We start from the raw sequence: 22,121 nt of genomic DNA, 5'->3' as shown, positions 1-22,121 counted from the left end.
TATCTGATCACCTACTGCTTTCTATCAAATGATGAATGATCAAAAGGGGGAAACTGTGAAATAAAATTCATATTTTATGACAAGACAATAAACATTTAAATATAAAAAGGTTTTCTTTACCGTTTGGTTTCCTCTCTCCCCTCTACTGCACATTACACATTGACCAAAACTCCCCCATCAGAAATACCTGCTCAGCCAGAAACAGCAACATTTTCCTGGCATCAGTAAGACAGCTCCTTAAAAGGTAACATTGCTTCTAGACTTGTAAGGGACCATGATGATGCTTAGACATGGATTATGTAAACTGTCAATAATATGCTATTTAATGCATATCCCTCTGCCTCAAAAAACTTATATTACTGTGCCTTGAATTCAAATGGGCAGAATACTTCTCAGAGCTTTTTTTATCAACTAAAAATAGATGAGATTTTTTATCAACAGTGGTGTGCGGCCACTGAAATTCTGTTTGGTTAGCTTAGTGCTTATCTAATGATTAGACAGAGATTTCTTTAAATGCCTGGAATCAGTATGCCTCCCAGGGTTTGTTGAGTATCTGGTGTATGTGTTTGGGTCACGGTTCAACACCCAGCCAGGCAGTTGACAGTTTCCCCTTAGTCTTCATTTCTTACTTATGCAAAGCCTCAAGATCAGCCTTTGCTGTTGTTCAGTCGCTCAGTCATGCCCGACTCTTTGCGACCCCATGGACTGCAGCATACCATGCTTCCCTGTCCTTCACCATCTCCTGGAGCTTGCACACGCTCATGTCCATTGAGTCGGTGATGCCATCCAACCACCTCATCCTCTGTCATCCCCTTCTCCTCCTGTCTTCAGTCTTTCCCAGCATCAGGGTCTTTTCCAATGAGTTGGCTCCTCGCCTCAGGTGACCAAAGTATTGGAGCTTCGGCTTCAGCATCTGTCCTTCCAATGAGTATTCAGGGTTGATTTCCTTTAGGATTGACTGGTTTGATCTCCCTGCAGTCCCAAGTACTCTCAAGAGTGAATGTTTAGGGCCTTCTCAAGTCTTTGCCAAGTTTATGCACTGCTTAGCATAATCTTTGGCATGTGTGTTGGTTTCTGGATTCTTATGAATGTGTTGGAGCTTACAAAGCTCCTACAGACATTCTCCAGCCTTTCCTTTTAAGCTTTCTGTTTAACCAATTTTGCTGCTCCAAACTGTTTCCACTGCCTAAAGTGTGGCAGAATTAATCAGTTCCCTCTCAGTGTTTGTTGGTTTGCTTGTTTTTTGACAAACGCTTCTGGGGAAGAAGCTTTCCCAGGCTTGCAAGTGAGATTTTTCTGGGGAACCAGAAGATAGGTCAGATGATGACTCTTTTCTTGGAAATAGGCTCTGAGGGAGTTACAGCCTCATTCTACCTTGTCTGGACCTGCCACGATGCTCCTTTTCACCACGAGTGCCAGCTATTATTTTTCAGTGCAACCGTGGAGCTGGAGGTGAGATTGGATTAGAGTAAGCTGTTTTCTTGAATAAATGCTTCCTGGGTTGCTGCAGGCCCTTGGTTGGTTTGCAGAGTTCTGAAAAAGTTGACTCTGACAATTTTGCCAGCTTTCTCATCACTTTTATGGAGAAAATAATTTTCAGAGGTGCTTGCATCTCCATTTTTGGGATGTCACTCTAAGGATATAATTCGAATTCAGGTCCTCTCCCTCATTAACCAATCCTCCACCTATTATATCTGTGGTTCTCAAACTTTACATGCATCAGAATCACCTCAAAGGCTTGCTAAAATACAGATTGCTGGACTCCACACCTAGAGTTTCCAAGTCAGGTCTGAAGTTGGACCTACCTGAGAATTTGCATTTTAAAAACATTAATGCTGATTCTGTTGCTTTGGGGATCACACCTCAAGAACTACTGCATTACATCCTGTAGAAATGAAAAGTGGTGCCTTCATTTCATTGCCATAGGCAGTGCTTCCCCCCTCTGAAGTCAACAATAATACATATAAATCATTAATACATATCTGAACTGAGGTGTTCAAGAAGACTCTTGAGTGTCCCTTGGACTGCAAGGAGATCCCACCAGTCCATCCTAAAGGAAATCAGTCCTGAATATTCACTGGAAGGACTGAGGCTGAAGCTGAAACTCCAATACGTTGGCCACCTGATTTGAAAAGACCCTGATGCTGGGAAAGATTGAAGGCAGGAGGAGAAGGGGACGACAGAGGATGAGATGGTTGGATGGCATCACTGACTTGATGGACATGAGTTTGAGCAAGTTCCAGGAGTTGGTCATGGACAGGGAGGCCTGGCGTGCTGCCGTCCATGGGGTCACAAAGAGTCAGACACCACTAAGTGACTGAACTGAACTGATATACCTATATCTATCTATATATCTATATATATAATACAATACATAAGTATTTAGTACTTACTACATGCTAGGTATTGAAATAGGGGGAAGGGGACATGGCACAACCTTTGAAAAAATGACATAGCCCATATTTACCTGACAGGGGAGATACAATGATCACAAAGGTAGTTTTTCCAAAGTGAGGCTCATCCATTGCACTCCAGATGTGCTGACCCCTGCAATTTCCCTAAATGTGGGAAACTCGACTGCATAATTTGTGGTAATGGGGAACTTTCCCCCAGGGGGAATAAAAAAGAATAATATAGCCCAAGGACACAACATAAATAGATTATAACCAAATGGGTCAAAGATGTCAGATAAGTCAATTTCGACTAGACCTTAATCCTCAATATATGCTCATTGTAACACATCAACAAGCTAAATGCCAAACCCAGAGGCACCATGACAGTTCCACAGGAGCAAGTATATAGTGAGTGTAGCCTTTTGCTTCTAGAATACATGGAGTGTTTCTCAAAGAGTAACACAGATCAAATCTGATGCCTTGGGACATGCATGCAGGATTAAAAAAAAAAGACTCACATAGTGAGAGAGTGATTCCTATTTTGGTTCTATTTTTCTCTCCTTTGATTACATCATGATAAAAATGCCATTTCCCTGCTTGCTTTTAAAATGTTTCTAGTGCTTGGTAACCTGTTTTTTACAGGCAGTAGGCTTTAGGCTTAGACACTTTAGTAGAAAAAATGCTCTTTAATTCCCAGATTTTAAAAACTTTGCTTTATGTTCACTTCTCCTTCAGTTGCTTTCAACTTGGGAGAGGTGATACACGGTTTCAATTTACAGTAATTTACAGTCTCCCTCTTAAAGAAATTGAAGGAAAAACAGATTTATTTAAAGAAAATAAATACTACTGTGAATGTATACACAGATACAATATGGAAGAGATTAAAATTTGGAAAACCCTGCCCTAACAAACAGGTTAGTGTATCCAATTGGATCCGTATACAACATCCTAAAAGGAGACAAGGGAAATGTGACTCAAGTATCAGTTCTTCAAAGAGGAAGAGACTTGGATGGAGAAAGAGCAACACCTGTGAAGCAGAGAAATATCAAGCAGGAAATGGTTTCTTGGTAAGAAATGTACTACATCAGTGGGCTGAGAGTTTTGTTCCACAAACTGCCTAGCCAGTTCTCACAGTCTAACTTTTATAGTAAATTTGGGATAATTTTGTTTTCATCAACAGCAAAAAAAAAAAAAAATTAGTCTGGGTTCACTGGCAGGAGACTTTGCAGTTGCCAGGGACAGCAAGAGAAGTGGGGCTCTTAACTCTTGGTGCAGGTGATAAGCTACATGTATCCTGGGCATTGGGCATGTGTGTGGTGGGGGTGAAGGGGCTCGTGGTAAGATGGGAGGAGAGTGGGCCTGTAATTACAGAAGCAGACAGGTTCAGCATGAAAAGGGGAAACGTGCAGGGCGAAGAAACAATTCAGCATCAGGGACACGACTGACTAAACTGTTACCCGTGTTTAAATTAAGCAAGGTGTCCAAGGACTACAGCTGTTGTATTTATTTTGGTTTCAAGTGATGGGACCTGGTACTTACCAGCTTGACAACCCATCAGCCCCAAGGTGCAAACTGGAAGCCTCTGGTCAGGCCATGGCTATACAGAGGAAACGCAGGCATCCCCATATGACCCGCCCCCACCCCAAGAGAATCAGAAATGAGGGGACAGACGACTGCCTGCTGGACTGCAGGGTGGGAGGGGAGAAGGCCAATGTGGGCAGGGAGGGGGAGCTGCCCTTCCTCCTGCTATCTTCTCTCGGCCTACCCATGACGCCGGGAGACCTTCATCTTGTTAGTTAGGTCTACAGTCAAATTAGGATTGATTTTGGAAACTGTGGTGCTGGAGAAGACTCTTGAGAGTCCGTTGGGCAGCAAGGAGATCCAACCAGTCCATCCTAAAGGACATCAGTCCTGAATATTCACTGGAAGGACTGATGCTGAAGCTGAAACTCCAATACTTTGGCCACCTGATGCGAACAACCGACTCATTGGAAAAGACCCTGATGTTGGGAAAGATTGAAGGCGGGAGAAGGGGACGACAGAGGATGAGATGGTTGGATGGCATCACCGACTAGCAAGCTCAGGGTGTTGGTGATGGACAGGGAAGCCTGGCGTGCTGCAGTCCAGGGGGTCGCAAAGAGTCGGACACGACTGAGAGACTGGACTGACTGAGGATTCATTTTGACACCTCCATCTCGCGTGCTGCGCCTTCATTTCTCAAAGCCTAACTGCGCCAGTCCTCCAGATCTCCGCACGGCGTCCCTTCCCCTGAGACCCCGCCCTTGTCTCCCGGCTCAACCCACTGAAGGCTTTGCGGGCCCGGCCCGGCCCGGCGCCCCGCCCCCTCAAACGTCGCAGTGCTGCAGGGAAAGGGGGCGGGGCTTGGCGGGGGTGGGATTTGTCCTTCCGCTGTAGGGCCAATCGGTGAGGCTCCCCCTTGCCGAACCAGGGGAGCGGGGCGCAAAGACAGGACAAGTGTTTTCCCCTTCTCCGCCACGTCCCAACTACTGACGCGCGCCCACTCCTCAGGTTCCGATTGGGCAGGAGGCTTACCCCCGCAGCGGTCTATTAAGCCTATTGGTCGAGCCCGCTTTGGGGGCGGGGCTTGCGCGCTCCCCGCCCTCGCCTGCGCCGCGGCGCAAGGGGCGGGGCGCGCCGCCGCCGTCCGTGTTTCCGCCGCCGCCGGCTCCTGCGCGTTGGGCGGGGGAGGAGTCGGAGGCGGAGAAGAAGGCGGCGGCGGCGGCGGGTGGAGGACCGAGCGCCGTCCTCGCTCCGGAGCCGCTTCTCAGCTCGGTGAGGGGATTGCTTTCCTTTCCTTTAAATGAGGCTGGTCCCGGTGTCTGGTGTGCGAGGGTCACGGCCGGGAAGCTGCCGCCTCCGCCGCCGGCGTCTCTCCGTCCCGGCCCTCGAGCGGGGCCCGTCCGCGGCCCGCCGCGCCGGCCATGGTGGGTGGGGTCGCTGGCTGGGAGAGGCCGTCTTCGCCGCCTGGGCCCGTTCCTCCAGCGGCGGCCGCGGGGCCTCCGCAGGCCGCTCCCCCTCGCTGCCCTTGGCGGCTGGGCCCGCGAGCGCTGCCTTTCTCCGTCAGCGCGGCTGTGTGAGGAGAGCGTCTCCCCCGGCGCGCTCACCGCCCCCCGCGCCCCCGGCACCCGGTGTGGAGACCCCCGTCACCGCGCTCACGCACCCCGTGTGGAGACCCCTGTTAACCCCGCTCACCCCATTCAGTCACCCCGTGTGGAGACCCCCGCTCATCCCACACAGTCCCCCATTCATTCACCGCGTGTGGAGCCCCCCCCCCCCCCGTGTGGAGACCCCCCCCCCCCCGTGTGGAGACCCTCGCTCACCCTTGGAGACCCCCCACCCCGGTCAGGCACCCCGTTAGAGCCGAGCCGTCGGACGCCGCGGGCCTGCGGCAGCTCCGCGCCCCCGAAAGCCGCCGTGGCCGTCGTCCCCTGCCCCGCGGTCGTCCCCGAGGCTCGGGCGCGCAGACCTCCGCCCAGGCCGCGGCCGTCACGCGCCCCGAAAGCAGCCCCGCGCCCCCGTCAGCGCGGTGGGTCAGGGCTGGCCCCGGCCCCGGCCCGGCCCGGCGGTGACGGCTCGTCGGCGGCTCTGCGCGCGTCCAGGGCCTGAGCGCCGCTCGGACCGAGGCGAACGGGAGAGGGGCAGCCTTCTTCACTGCGAGGAAGAGCTGTTGAGAAGACTCCTCTCTCCGGGCCTTTTTTTTTTTTTCCTCTTTTTTTTTCTAACAGACGCATAGGCACTGCGTTGAGTCGGCTGCTTCCGGGAAAGTTGTTTTTTTAAAGGCCTAATATAGTCTTTTTAATCATGACTTGTTTGGTAAGTTAAATTTATTTACATTGGCAGCCCCAAGGCAGTGGCACCCCTCTCCAGTACTCTTGCCTGGAAACTCCCACGGACGGAGGAGCCTGGTGGGCTGCAGTCCATGGGGTCGCGAAGAGTCGGACACGACTGAGCGACTTCACTTTCACTTTTCACTTTCATGCATTGGAGGAGGAAATGGCAACCCACTCCAGTGTTCTTGCCTGGAGAATCCCAGGGACGGGGGAGCCTGGTGGGCTGCCGTCTACAGGGTCGCACAGAGTCGGACACGACTGGAGCGACTTAGCAGCAGCATAGATCATTTGCAGAGTGTGTAAATAAACACGAAGATAAACATTTAAAAGATTTTTAACGAACGTTTGGACTTTTCCCCCCATGTCTTCTGGAATTTATTATTTTATATGAAATTTTAATTTTTAAAATTCAGTTACAAACATGCAAACTAGATGTAAAATTTCAGCAATACAGAAAATGAACCATTAACTACAATGTGAACATTCCTTTTTATCCTCCAGTCTCGTTCCTGTGTCTAGAGTTAACAATACTGTACGTCTTCTAACGTACACTTTTAAACACATATGCATACATGTAAAGTTGGGAGAGTTTGGTGGGAATACACTAAACACCTTGATATATCACTTGCTTTTTTTCGCCAAATTATGTATCTTGGCCATCTTTCCTTGTAAATTTTAAGTCCCCTTGGTACTTTTTAAAAGCTAAATAATATTTAAATAATTTCAATGGGCTGTAATTTACTTAACTGTTCCCTTACCGAAAGACATTTAAGTTAGTTTCTTTTTCTAATCACAAATAATGCTTTCTTTGAAGCCAAGTTTTACAGTTACTTGTTTTTATTAATATCCTTTAAATTTTCTTAAATTTTAGAACTTCAAACAGCATGGAAGGACTAAGGTGAAAAGTGCATCTCCCACTTCCCCTTCTAGTTCTGCCTTCGTTCTGAGAGTCAGCTGTTCAGTAAACTTCCTCTTTATGTGATTATTTCTGGAGCATGTATTCCTAGAAATTGAATTGCTAGATTAAAAACAGTATGCATTTAAGTTTTGATAACCTATTAAATTTCTCCCTACTTAGTACTCTTTTCCAAGTTAATCTTATGCATTCTACAAATGAACTTTAGACTCAACTTGCAAATTAGATAAAAGATCCTTTAGGTGTTTTGAGTGAGGTTATATTGAAATTTTAGATTAATATGGAGCATATTGTACTTTGTGATACTGAATCTCTCCCCTCTGATAGATATGTATAGCATGTCTCTTAATTCACATCTTGCTTAAGGAAAGTTTTATAATTTTATTCCATAAAACTCTATGGCATTCCATCTTGGTAGCTCTGGTGGATAGAAACTTTAAGTAACATTTATTTCTCACCCCTCAGTTATACCAAAGCTTTTGAATTTTTTTCTGCTTATCATGTATCTAACCACTTAACTGATTATCTGCAAATATTCACAGTTTTGTGGCTTTTAAATTTTATAATTTTGTGTTTTCCTCATTACATTAGGACTTCCCTGGTGGCTCAGCTCGTAAAGAATCTGCCTGCAATGCAGGAGAACCGGGTTTGTTCCCAGGGTTGGGACAATCCCCTGGAGAAGGGACTGGCAACCCACTCCAGTATTCTTGCCTGGAGAATCCCCAAGGACAGGGGAGCCTGGTGGGCTGCAGTCCTTGGGGTCACAAAGAATCTGACTGGACTGAGTGACTTAACACTTTCACTTCTTTCTCATTACTTTGGCTGGTATACATATTTCTTTCTCATTACTTTGGCTAGTAACATTTTTATACAATGTTAAATAATAGCAGTGATAGTTCACAACTTGGTGGTGTTTTAGACTTTAAGGGGATCTGATGTTTTAGCATCAATTATGATGTTTACTGAAGCTTTCTGATAAATGGAGAGTATAATAGGTTAAAATATTTTCTTGTATTCTTAACTTTCCAAGTGATTTTATTGTTGTTTTTAACTTCTGATGATATTTTAAAAAATCATAAGTGGGTATTGAATTTTATTGATGTTTTTGATACCTTTTGAGTATCTGTATAGGGCATCACCAGTATTCCCTGCTTAGTATTCTCCCAAAAGAGCTGTTTTTTACAGAATCAATTTTATTGAGGATAATTTACTTACAATAAAATACATAGATTTAAAATGTATGGCTCCGTGTGTTTTGACAGATGTATATACAGTCATGTCACCACTACCACAATCAAGAGTAGAATATTTTCATTACTACAGTCAAGATATTGAATATTTCTCTCATCCCCAAAACTTACCTTCTACCCTTTTTCAGTAGGTCACTCTTTTACCCTCAGCTCTAGAAAACAGTTTGTCCTCTTTTTCGCACTCTAGATGGGTTTCATTTGTTCTAGAATTTTATATAAATAAATTATGTGATGTATATTCTTCTGTGTCCATGTTTTTTTCTTTCACTGTGTTGTTTTTGAGGATAATCCATGTGTTTGTATGTTTAGCTGGTTCATGGCTTTTGTTGCTGAGTAGTAGTTTATGGTGTATAGATTTACCACAATAATTGACCATTTCACCTATGTATAGGTATTTGGATTGTCTCCAGTTTGGGATTCTTATTAATAAAGCTCTACGAACATTCATTCATGAATGTGTGAACATATATTTTCATTTCTCTTGGTTAAATACTTATAAATGGATTTGTTGAGTTGTATTGTAAATGAATGTTTAATTGTAAGAACCTGTCAAACTGTCCCCCATTTTACAGTTCCAATTGCTCTATGTTCTTATCAAACTTAGTTAATGTTAGCCCTTCTTGTGGGTATGTAGTAATATGACACTATTTTAAATTTGTATTTATGTGATGTCTAATGATGCTGAGAATTTATCATTTATTATGGATCATTTGTATGTCTTCCTTTGTAAAGTATGTGTTCAGATATTTTGCTGTTTTTAAACACTGAGTTGCTTGTCTTACTGAGTTGGAGGAATTCTTTATACAGTTTTCTGTAGAAGTCCTTTGACCCGGACAGATGCATACATACTCAGTGCAATCTGAAGCTTACCTTTCAGTTGGCCCAGAGGAGCTTTTAATTTTGATTAAATTCATTTCATCAATTTTTCCTTTTATAATTTGTGTTTCTGTGTTCTAAGTTTGCTCAGTACAAAGTCAGGCATATTTCCCCTTACATTTTCTTCTTCAAATGTTACTGTTTTTATGTCGAGGGGTAGCAGTCTGTTTTGAGTTATTTTTGTATATGGTGTGAAATAAGGATTAAGTTTATGCTCCCAGTTCCAGCACCACTTAGTCAAGTCAGTTTGACCATGTATGTGAGTGTGTTTCTGGACTATCCCCTTGATCTCTGTTATCTTTCGTTTTGCCAGTGCCACTTTGTCATTCATGATAATTGTTGCTTTATAATAAGTTTTAAAATCAGATAGTGTAAGTTCTTCAACTTTATTTTCCAAAATCATCCTGGATATTTTAGTTCCTTTTGCTTTTCTGTAAAATTTTTTAGAAGTAACTTGTTGGTTTCTACAAAAAATACTCAGGGGATATTACACTGAATACATTGATCAATTTGATAAAAATTGACATCTTAATATTGAATAATCGTGTAAGCACATGAGCTATCTCTGGTTTTAATCAAAGGTCTTCATTTTCCTTCATTAATATTTTATGGTTGCAAGATACAGAAGTTGTTGCTCTTGTCAGATTTATATCCAGGTATTTCATCACTTCTGATAATATTGTAAATGATAATATTCCAAAGTTTCCATGTCCAGTTGTTCACTGACAGTATGTAGAAATACAGTTGATTTTGTATACTGATCTTGAACCTCGCAACCTTGCTAAACTCGCCTGTTCTAGTAACTTTTTTTCCTTTGTGGATTCTTGTGGATTTTCTCATGTAGAAAGTTAGCATCATTTGTGAATACAAAGCATTTTTGTTTCTTTTGTTTTCAATTTGTATGTAGCCACCTCCACTGTACCTTTTTTCCCCTTATTGCCCCGACTAGGACCTCCAGTATGATGTTGAATAGGAGTGGTGAGAACAGGTATCTTTGTCTTATTCGTAATCCTAGGGAAAGAAATCTTTCAGTCTTTCATTAGTAAGGCCACTAAGGCCTTTTATCAGGTTTTATTACGTACTACATGTTATAGTTAAGTAAAATAATCCTTTAATCAAGTTAAGGATGTCCCCATTCTGTTCTTAGATGAGAATTTTTTAATCATGATTGGACATTGAGTGTGCTCAGATGTTTTAAGTGTTATTTGTTTAGATGATCTTCTGATTTATCTTCCTTGGTGTGTTAAGATGAATTACATTGATTTATTTTCAAATGTTGAGTCAACCTTGCATTCTCTAGATATGCCTCACTTGGTTATGATGTATTATCATTTTCATAAGTTAGTAGGTTAGATTTGCTAATATTTGTTGAGTATTTTTTTGTATCTGTGTCCATGAAAGATACCTTTTTGTGTAATATTTTTGTACCAGGATAATGCTGGTCTCATAGACTTAAGTGTTTCTTCCTCTGTATTTCCTGAAAAATTTTAGATATTTCTTTCATAAATGTTTATCAGAGTTTGCAAGCTAACTTATCTGGGCCTAGGTTTCTTTGTTGAACAGAGATGGATTTAGTTACCTTAATAGGTATAGGATGGTAAGGATATCCTAATTTTGTCTTAAAAACATTGTCAGTCTTTGACTATGTGAGTCACCTAATATATGAGTTTTAGTAGTTTGTGCATTTCAGGGAATTTGTCTCTTTATTAATTGCCATGAAGTTGTATCTTATTGTCCTTTAATAGCTATGGCATCCGTAGTGATGTCTTTTCTTTTCTTCCAGATGTTGTCAGTGTGACCTCTCTCTTGTCTTTATTAGTTCATTTCCAGGTTTATCAATTGTGTTAACTTTTCTAAAGATCCAGCTTATTATTTTATTACTTTAAAAAAAGTTTTGAGTTACACTGACTTTAACTCTTTACTGTTGCTTAAGTGCTTTGGATTTAAATCCACTCAGTTTTTTCAGGTGTAAACTTAAAAGGCTGTTGATTTGAGACCTTTCTTCTTTTCCTTCTAAGTACTACATCACATGGTCTCACATATTTTTATGTTGATATTTTCTGACTTCTTTTGTGACTTTCACATTCACCCATGGGTTATTTAGATGTATATTGTTTAATTCCCAATCATTTGGTGATTTTTGCCCATCTCTTTCTGTAACTGATTTCTATGCTTAATTTTATTGTAGATGGAAAACATACTTTGTATAATTTTGTTTGACTTTTTTGAAGTTTTATAAATCAGAATATGGTCAGTCTTGGTAAATGTCCGTGCAATTCAAAATAATGTATGTCATGCTGCTTTGGGGCAGGATATTCTATAAAGTCTGCATTCCATTTTAAATACTAAATTAATCATTTGTATTAAATATTCTGTAATTGTTAGGTCAAGTTGACTTGTGATGCTTGTTAGGTTTTCTCTTTCCTTACTGAGGTTTTGTCTACTTGTTTTTGTTGGTCATTGCAAGAAAAGTTGAAGCCTTTAAGTGTAATTGTGGATTTGTCTATTTCTGCTTCATCTTCCAACTGTTTTTACTTCATATATTTTGAATCTCTGTTCTTAGGTACATATTTGTTTAGGAGTGTTATATCTTCTTGGTGAATTGACCCCTTTATCATTATGTAGTATCCTTGTTTATCTCTGGTAATATTTCTTCTGCAGACTACTTTTCTGATATTGATAGTGCTATTCTATCTTTTTTTTGATTAGTGATTGCATGATTAAAAAACTTTCAAAGGCATTTATTTAAAAAAACACTTTGAAGACACCCATAATATGAAGATAAAAAGACTGAGTAAGTATCCAGTACTTTGGCCACCTCATGCGAAGAGTTGACTCATTGGAAAAAACTCTGATGCTGGGAGGGATTGGGGGCAGGAGGAGAAGGGGACGACAGAGGCTGAGATGGCTGGATGGCATCACTGACTCGATGGACGTGAGTCTGAGTGAGCTCCGGGAGTTGATGATGGACAGGGAGGCCTGGCGTGCTGCGATTCATGGGGTCGCAAAGAGTCAGATAGGACTGAGCGACTGAACTGAAGTATTGTTTGCAAGTACTCACCAAAAGTAAACTGATATGCCTGCATTAGTCGTAATATTATTCAAAATAGACATAAAGGAAGAAATATTACAAGAAATAAACAGGAAAATACCATAATAAGTAGGTCAATTCATCAAGACAATATAATAATCCTAAGTGTATGTGTATCTGATAACATAGCCTCTGAATATAGAAGTTAATATAATTAGTAAAGATAGGTATGCATTCATAACTGGAGATTTTAAATATACATATGGTATAACTGATAGAACAAATATATGAAAATGTCAGTAAGGAAATAGGAAATTTGAATGACATGATTAATCATCATGATATAATTGACATTAATAGAACATTTTATCTAACAACTGAAGGCTATGCTTTTCTTTTCAAGCACATATGGGACATTTGTCAAAATATTGTGGTCCTTAAAAAGTATCGTCAAATTTCACAGGATGGAAATTATATAGTACATGTTCTTTGAACCCTGTGGAATTAACTACAATTCAGTCTTGCCTGGGAAATCCCTTAGACAGAGGAGCCTGGCAGGCTACATACAGTCCATGGAGTTGCAAAGGAGTTGGACATGACTTAGCAATTAAACACTTTAAAGACGCACATAATACAAAAGTAAAAAGCGGCCGAACAACAACAGCAACATAAAAGTAACTAGCTAGGTCCATGGGGTCGCACAGAGTTGGGCACAACTGAAGTGACTTAGCATGCATGCATGCATTGGAGAAGGAAATGGCAACCCACTCCAGTGTTCTTGCCGGGAGAATCTCAGGGATGGAGGAGCCTGGCGGGCTGCCATCTATGAGGTCGTACAGAGTCAGACACGACTGAAGCAACTTAGCAGCAGCAGCAGGCTCCAAATGTTTGAAAATTAACCAAGACATTTTAAATAGCCCATGAATCAAAATGAAGTCACGATGAAAATTAGAAAACATTTTTTATCTGAAAAATAACAAAAAGATTACATCCGAGCTTGTTGAGTGCAACTGAAGCAGTGCTCTGAGAGCACTCTGTATACAGGCATACTTAAGGTTTTATTGTGTTCTGCTTCATTGCACTTCATGGATACTATGTTTCTTTACAGATTGAAGAATTCATTAGTGCTACTTGTCCAGTAGCATTTTCTCACTGATACAGTTTGCATATCCTTATCAATTTAGGAATAGAAGAAAACAGTGTTAATTTTCTGTATAGTATCAGCAACAACAAAATGTTACAGCTGATACAATACTCAGTGAAAAACCTTGTTTCATGTCCCTTATCTTTTTCTCTATTTAACTACATTGGAATCCTAACCAGTGCCCTCAGGTTAGAAAAGGTTAATTTAAAAAAATGGAAAAAAAATTTTAAAGTGTTTGCCAGTAAAGTTTTAGAATATGTGAATTTAAAAAGATACAAGGGTACAAAGACAACTTGCGAAAATGTAAGTGGTGTACTAGCAACCAAAAAGTATAAAATAAAATTAGAAAAGTACTTTTAGCAAAGCATCAGAATATGTAAGATACCTAAGAATAAATCTAATAAAAACTTTGGCAAAACTTCTACACTGAAAATTATAAAACAGTGCTGGGAGACATTTTAAAATACCTAAGTATGTGGAGAAATACTTCATCTTTATATAATAGGAACTCACTATTGTTAAAATGTCAGTTTCCTCCAAGTTGAGCTATAGGTTCAATATGATTTCACTTAAAATCCCAGAATTTAAAAATCATGATGAAATGGATTGCAAAATTTATATCAAAATGTAAATGTCTCAAGACTTGGTATAAAGTTAGAGTAATTAAAATAGTATTATATTTGAACAAGATGGACAAAAAGACCAGTGGAGGACTGTGAGTGTCTAGAAGTGGAACCTTCACATATGTAGTATCTTGGATTATGACAAAAGCTCCAGTGAAGTTAAGAAACATGTTTAATAAATTGTGTTAGGTAAGTTGGATATTGAATATTGGGGGGAAAATGAACCTTGATTTCTACCTGATACTGTATTCATATGAGTTGGATCTGTATAACCTAGAATTATCAAGGTTCTAGAAGCAAACCTAGAATGTCTTCATCACCTTGGATTAGACAAAAATTTCTTAAATAAAACAAAGTTGGTAAATTAGACTACACTAAGTTATGAATTTCTATTCATGAAGATGTCATTAAAGAGAACAGGCAAGCCACAGACTACAAGAATATACTCACATTAAGTAAATCTGGTGAAAGACTTGTATCCAGAAAGTATAACTCTTAAAAGTAGAAAAAGGCAAGCAACACACTTTTTAAAATTTGCAAGAAAGCAGGCAGGTTCTTCACAGAAGATATCCAAAAGGTCAGTGTGCGTAGGTAAAGGTACTCTACATTATTACTCATCAGGGAATGTCACAATGAGGCACCATCCCATCACACCCCCACCAAATGGCTGAAATTAGAGACTGACAATATCAGGTGTTGCCAAGGATATGAATCAATATCAAGTGTTGCCAAGGATATGAAACAACACTCTTACATATTGCTGGTGGGAATGTAAGTCGTTTCAGCTGCTTTACCAAGCCGTCAGGATCTGTTATAGCCAAACGTACCTCTGTACTGTTACCCAGTAATTCCAGGTCATGGATACTCAAGAAAAGTTGAAAAAAAAAAGTCCATACAAAGATGTTTATAACAGCGTGAATGAATCTCAGAAACATTGTGTCAAACAAAAGTAAATAGACACAGAAGAGTTTATGATGTATGATTCCACTTCGAGGAAGTTTAAAATCTGAAAAACTTAACTGGGGTAATGGAAGTCAGGAGAGTGGTTGCCTTTGGGTTGAGAGGAGTCAGTGTCTTAGCAGGGATGAGAGAAAACCCTCTGAAGTGATGATAAATAATTTTTATTTAGGTGAGTAGCTAGATATATATGTAAAAATTATTTGGATTGTAATGTATGCTTAAGAGTTTTGTATGTGAACAATTCTTCAATAAATGATTGCAAAGAAAAGGGAAATAATGTCAAAGTTTTCATGGAAATTTCCAAACATGTCTGTAGAGTACAAGGAACCCCCATGTACATACCATCTTGCTTCAGCATTTTGCCTTGCTAGGTTTTTATATCTCCTCAACCTTCACTCATGTTTCTCTTTTTTTTTTTGATAGTGCACACATCTCAGGATCTATCACAGATACATTATTCTGAGCATATTTTGTGTTTTTTAGCATCAAATGACATTTGTTACCTTTTGGTATGCATAACATTGAATTTTTTATTTTCTTTGTTTTCTGTACCCTGGTTTTTCCTTTTTCTGGTTTATTGACATGAAAATAAATCTCTACAGCTTTTTTTTTTTAATTGAGGTGTAGTTCATTTACAATGTTATGTTAGTTCTTCCCAACTTTTCTGCTTAAAGCTGATTAATTTGTGTATCTCGAAGGAGGGTCGGTTGAGCAGAAATCTTCTTATTTGTGACACTTGAATCAGAGATCTTCCTATCTAAATGAGAGGTAAATTTGAGGAATATTCTTCATCTCTTTTAAATAATATTTTATTCTTTCATCTCGCTTTTCTTTGACTCTAATCTTTTCCTGCCTTAGCCAATTATACTTTAAGGTAAACCACAGAAATTATTGTTCTAGTGTGTTGAGAGTTGTATTTCACTTCTTTCCTCAAAGATTGCTATTGATAGTCTTAAAAAATCTTTTTTTACAAGACTTTTCTTTAACAGAATGAGAAGTTTATAAAAACTTGGTGAGATACAAGCTTTGCCAGAACAGAATTTGAAAATAGTTTTTTGTGTTATGTTTGAGTTACATTTTGTAATGTAATTTTCACTGTACCAGTGCTCAACTTATTGTTCCTTTTTTACAATAGTTTGCAAAACTATCTTCAGAGAAGAGTAGTAGTTAAGAGAAGAGTAATAGGTAAGGGAAGAGTAGTAGATAATCAAGTATAGCCTTCTGTCTTATCTCTTGTTACTAGGGATAACAAACCCGTTTCATCTCAGAAGTTTTAACAGCTGTCCCTTAAAATTTCTCTCTGATTTAGGTATTATTATCGTTTCTAAAGTTGTTCATTTGCAGAGTTTGCTAATCATACCTTGGAAGTTTTCTTGTGGTGGTGGTGGTCATTCACTTAGTCATGTCTGACTTTTGCTAGCCCATGGACTGTAGCACGCCAAGCTTCCCTGTCCTTTACTATCTCCCTGAGTTTGCTCAAACTCATGTCCATCAAGTCAAACTCCTGTCCATTTCATTCTTCATCCCTTCTCCTCTTACCCTCAGTGTTTGCCAGCATCAGGGTCTTTCCCAATGAGTCAGCTTTTCTCATCAGGTGGCCAAAGTATTGGAGCTTCAACTTCAGCACCATTCCTTCTAATGAATATTCAGGGTTGATTTCCTTTAGAATTGACTGGTTTGATCTCCCTGTTGTCCAAGCTACTCTCAAGAGTCTTCTCCAGCACCACAGTTGAAAAGCGTGAATTCTTTGGTGCTCAGCCTTCTTTATGGTCCAAGTCTCACATCCATACATGGACTACTAGAAAAACCATAGCTTTAACTATACAGACCTTTGTCAGCAAAGTGATGTCTCTGCTTTTTAATACACTGTCTAGGTTTGTCATAACTTTTCTTCCAAAAAGCAAGTGTCTTTTAATTTGGTGGCTGCAGTCACCATCTGCAGTGACTTTGGAGATCAAGAAAATGAAATCTGAGACTGTTTCTACATTTTCCCCATCTATTTGCCGTGAAGTGATGGGACCGGATGCCAAGATCTTAGTTTTCTGAATGTTGAGTTTTAAGCCAGCTTTTTCACTCTCTTTTTTTCACCTTCATCAAGAGGCTTTTTAGTTCCTCTTTGCTTTCTGCCATAAGGGTGGTGTCATCTGCATATCTGAGGTTATTGACATTTCTTCCCACAGTCTTGATTCCAGCTTGTGCTTCATCTAGCCGGGCATTTCACACGATGTACTCTGCAAATATGTTAAATGAGCAGAGTGACAGTATACAGCTTTGATATACTTCTTTACGAATTTTGAACCAGTTCATTGTCCTTGTTCAGTTCTGACTATTGCTTCTTGTCCTGCATACAGGTTTCTTAGGAGGCAGGTAATGTGGTCTGGTATTCCCATCTCATTAAGAATTTTCCACAATTTGTTGTGATCCACACAGTTAAAACCTTTAGCCTAATCAACGAAGCAGAAGTACATCTTTTTGTGGAATTCCTTGCTTTTTCTATGATCCAGCATATGTTGGCAATTTGATCTCTTGTGTAGCAGCCTGTAGCTTTAAGTCTGTGGTTGGTTGCTTGATTTACTACAATTAGTTGTAGTAATATTTCCAGTTGCTTAGTGATATATGGAATTAATACCACTTTACTCCTCATTTATTGTGTGTATACTAGTTAGATGTACTGAATATTTTGCAGTTGTAAATACATATAAGCAATCATTTGTGCTTGTTGATAGAAAACATGAAAAATCTAGAGATACATTAAAAATAATATATAAGTGTCAGACATAATTAAAGTATAAGCTTAAGTTTCTAATAGTGGATTCTTTAGTAATCTCTTGGGATATTTACTTTGCCTTAGCCACTGAAAATGGAAGGATGAGGTAATGTTAGGAAGCTAGGTTTAAATGTAATTGGTTCCAGCATATATGAAGCTGCTTTCTGGTGGCATTTGTCAGCGTTTGTCATAAACCTATTTTGTCATGGAGTTTTTATTTTTGAATTTATAGCTTAAGTGTGGTAATAATTACAAAGCTTTGTGTGACTAAAAAATTATTTTACTGAAAGGAAATATGGGCTAGGTAATTGTAAAAGTTTGTTTTAAGAGAAATTTTAAAAACCATTTCTAGGGCACTTTGATATATGTAAAGCTAAATATGGGAGAATACAAAATAAATATTTCAGTGAGCTTGGAAGAGTAATTAAGACTTCCCCCCCTTAAAATAGTTGGATCAAGCTGTATTTGTTTCTGAACTATTGTTTGTTTTGTTCTTTTTTTTTTTTTAATATATAATGTTATCTGAGCTTTAGGTGTTCAACATTGTGATTCAACATTTGTGTTCATTACAAAGTGATCATCACCAGAAGTCTGGTTACCATTCATCATCATTTACTTGACCCCTTTCACCCCTTGTGCCTAGCCCCTTAATTAGCTTTTCTGTTTCTAAAAGGACACTTTAAAAGTAGATTATTTCTAGGCAGTCTAATGAATGGGCTTCCGTGGTGGCTCAGACGGTAAAGAATCTGCCTGTAATGAGGGAGACCTGGATTCGATCCCTAGGTTGGGAAGGTCTCCTGGAGGAGGGCATGGCAACCCACTCCAGTATTGTCTGGAGAATCCCATGGACAGAGGAGCCGGGTGGGCTTCGGTTCATGGGGTCGCAGAGAGTCATTTCTCAAAGTGATCATGACCAAAAGTCTAGTTACCATTCATTACCATATACATGACCCCCTTCACCCATTTTTCCCACCCCCTTAATTAACTTTTTTGTTTCTAAAAGGACACTTTTAAAGTAGATTATTTCTAGGCAATCTATTGAATAGGAGAAAATATTTGCAAATCATGTATTCGATAAGGGGTTAATATTCAAAATGTATAAATAATTCATGCAACTCAATAGCAAATACTAAGTAGATGTTTTTCCAAAGAAGACATACAGATGGCTATCAGACACATGAAAAAATGCAGAGCGTAGGTGCTAAGCAGCAGTGCAGACATTGTCAACAAGCGAATGACGCATGTAATTCATTTTACACTGTCATCCCCAACATGGTGCCTCCCAGGTTGAGAATAAGTAGGTCTCTTACAGGGAGAAAATGCACTTTTGTGAGCTGGTATTAGAGAATCTTTATGGTGGTAGATGGACGCATAACTTCAGAATCTAAACACAGGTAATTTAAATTGGTTGTATTTATTATCTAATACAGGATAGTTTTGTGCAGTAATAGACCTGGCAGCTCAGGATGTGTATTATATCATAGTTTCTGTGGGTCAGACACTCAGGAACAGACTGACTGGATGGTTTTGGCTCAAGGCCTCATGAGGGTTACAATCAAGATGGAGCTGCAGTCATAAAAAGCCTTGAATGAGGCTGAAGAATCTGCTTCCTAGATGGTTTATTCTCATGGCTATTTCCAGAAGACCTTGGTTTCTTCTGCCTTTTGGCAGAAACTGCCAGTTCCTCATCACATGGGCCATTCTGTAGGACTACTGAGTGATCTTACGGTACAGCAGCCAGCTTCTCTGAGAGAGTGTGAGCCGAGAGAGTGAGGAGGAAGCCACAGTATCTTGGGCCTGAGTCTTGAACATCACATAGTCACTTCTATCACTTTGTCTTCATTAGAAACAAGTTACTGAGTATAGCCCACACTTAATGGGAACAAATTAGGTTCTGCTTTTTTAAGAAGTATCAGAGGATTTGTGGACACGCTGTAAAACCACTACATTATTCTAACAGGTATGGTGATATTGCACAAATGAGTAGCCTACATTACAAAAATAATAGTAATAAATGTGAACTTTGAATATTATACAGGCTGGAGTATTAGTTGACTACTCTGGTGTGTGCGTGCATGCATGCATGCTAAGTCACTTCATTTGTGTCCGGCTCTTTCTGACCCCATGGACTATAGCCTTTCAGGCTTCTCTGTCCATGGGATTCTGGACAGAGTTGCCATGTGTAGGAGTGGAGTTGCCATGCAGAGGAGAACTGATTCTGAAGGCAGTTCACGGTGTAGCTTGGTATGTGTGTGTTCAACTTCAGTGTGTATTGTGTTCATTTAGGTATGAGCACGCATTATTCTGTGTGCTTAAGTCTTTTGCTTTATTACTATTTTAGATTTTTAGTTTTCTGAATTACTTCTACTACTAGCTTTCACTTAATGTGTGTGAGTTGAAACTTGAATCTAAGTATTCCCAAGTCTTAGTCTCTTTTAACTATATTTCCGTATTTCCATCAGAGAAAGGGGATTGTCATGCATTCATTCATCCCTTCATTGACAGCTGTTTAAATATGCATCATTATGTTAGTATACCGACACAGTTCATTTAATAGACATAACACACTTAAAGCAAGGCCTTTGTCTTTAAATTCACTCTTTCAGCTCTGCTGTGGGAGGGTAGAGCCCATATTCAGGCTTTCCCTTGTATTCTTTTGAAGATTTTTCCCATTACCTATCTAGAACTGCTGGCATATTATCCTAGTTAAGGGGTAAAATGATGACACCTAAGTCAATAATTGGAAGATCTAGAATTAATACTTCCCTGATTAATTCCTTTAATTCTTAGACAACAGCACATTTGTATAGTTTTTTTTGTTTTTGCAATTAGGAAGATGTATGTGAGCACTCTTAAGAATTTGAAATGAATGATTGTCACAAGTAGAGAGGAATCATATGTTATTATTAGATGAATAGTACTAGCAAAGGAAACATTTCTTTAGAGAAAACTCGAGAGACCAAATGTTCCCAATAAACTTTACATACAAATCTGCCACTGATGAATTAATTGTTTTAATCTTGACGTATAACTATGGTTTTTATTGTTCATCTTCTGTTCTGTTTTCTTTTCTCTTTCATACTTCAGAGATAGGAATGAGTAGCCCTGTTGTAGAACTTATCTATGGGAGAAGGCAACGGCAACCCACTCCAGTACTCTTGCCTGGAAAATCCCATGGATGGAGGAGCCTGGTGGGCTGCAGTCCGTGGGGTCGCGACTGAGTGACTTCCCTTTCACTTTTCACTTTCATGCATTGGAGAAGGCAATGGCAACCCACTCCAGTGTTCTTGCCTGGAGAATCCCATGGATGGAGGAGCCTGGTAGGCTTCAGTCCATGGGGTCGGTGAGTCGGACATGATTGAGTGACTTCCCTTTCACTTTTCACTTTCATGCATTGGAGAAGGCAATGGCAACCCACTCCAGTGTTCTTGCCTGGAGAATCCCAGGGACGGGGGAGCCTGGTGGGCTGCTGTCTATGGGGTTGCACAGAGTTGGACATGACTGAAGTGACTTAGCAACAGCAGCAGGACTTATCTAAACAGCTGGCCTAGATAAAATAGAGATAATTGATATCCACAGAGAGATTCAAGTTTACATTTTATTTGTAAGACAAGAACCACTATTGAAAATGACAATGATGATAGAAGAAGCAGGGAACAAGAAACACAAGAAATCTGAAAAATTATTGTAGAGAATATTAGAAAGCCAGAAATATAAAAGTACATGAAATCTATCATTTTGTACATTGAAAATGAGAAAGAAAAGTTTAGAGACAAAGAATTAAACTCTGTGGGCCAAATACAGAGAAAATAAGGAAAGAAAAAAAAAATGAGAAAATTTTATGTAAGTCTTTAAAGCAACCCTACTATGCTATGTGATAGAAATTTTTTAAATGGCCAAAGAAGGTCCTTGTGAAATATAGAATACCATTTCTTGAGAGAAGATCCTAGTTATTCCATAAAGAAAAATTGCTTTACTTACAAAAGAATGAGAAATAAACTGACAGGGCAGTTTCTTAACAGCAACATGGGCCTCTTAGAAAGCAGTGCCCTTTAGAGGTTGGAAAAATGATTTTGTTTTGAACAGAAGTCAAGAGTGTGATGGAAAGAGGAAATATTTTGATATGCAAAGACTCAACTTTTACCTACTTACATAAAATTGCTAAAACAGTTACTTGAGAATCTACTAATAAAGACAAAAGGAACACACCCCTGTTCCTGAAACAAGGTAAAGAGGGGAGAACGTGGGTTTCAAATCAGGGGACCTAACTCAAACCCAACCAGAAGATAGCCCAGAAGTAGTCGGGTCTT

At 39.8% G+C, this 22,121-nt stretch overlaps 2 protein-coding genes and 1 pseudogene across 2 annotated transcripts in view; all 3 read left to right on the top strand.

Moving 5' to 3' along the window:
• The first annotated feature begins 2,459 nt into the window (after positions 1-2,459).
• LOC139184308 (U1 spliceosomal RNA) lies at positions 2,460-2,611 on the top strand (annotated as a pseudogene).
• A 1,089-nt stretch (positions 2,612-3,700) lies between these two features.
• LOC139184007 (uncharacterized) lies at positions 3,701-8,650 on the top strand. The gene is made up of 3 exons (XM_070792307.1): positions 3,701-3,730; positions 4,923-6,227; positions 7,116-8,650. Exons 1-2 carry the CDS (start codon positions 3,701-3,703, stop codon positions 6,018-6,020), a joined length of 1,128 nt encoding a protein of 375 aa, XP_070648408.1. The 3' UTR covers positions 6,021-6,227; positions 7,116-8,650.
• The window catches only part of PJA2 (praja ring finger ubiquitin ligase 2), a 73,005-nt gene continuing 55,926 nt past the window's right edge, over positions 5,043-22,121 (top strand). Inside the window, exon 1 of the mRNA XM_019965502.2 lies at positions 5,043-5,186. The gene's annotated coding sequence lies outside the window, so the exon portion shown is untranslated. The remainder of the gene's footprint in view (positions 5,187-22,121) is intronic.

Source organism: Bos indicus, chromosome 7 (assembly GCF_029378745.1).
Source record: "Bos indicus isolate NIAB-ARS_2022 breed Sahiwal x Tharparkar chromosome 7, NIAB-ARS_B.indTharparkar_mat_pri_1.0, whole genome shotgun sequence".
Classification (NCBI taxonomy): Eukaryota; Metazoa; Chordata; class Mammalia; order Artiodactyla; family Bovidae; genus Bos; species Bos indicus.
Note: the sequence above shows the minus strand (reverse complement) of the source record. Positions and strands in the feature narration are given on the sequence as shown.

What these genes read in the sequence shown, in the direction of transcription:
- LOC139184007 (XM_070792307.1), top strand. Translation starts at nt 3,701, where the DNA reads ATGTGTGTGGTGGGGGTGAAGGGGCTCGTG. An exon ending in TGGGGGTGAAGGGGCTCGTG is followed by an intron (nt 3,731 to 4,922) that starts GTAAGATGGGAG and finishes CCCACTCCTCAG; the next exon opens with GTTCCGATTGGGCAGGAGGC.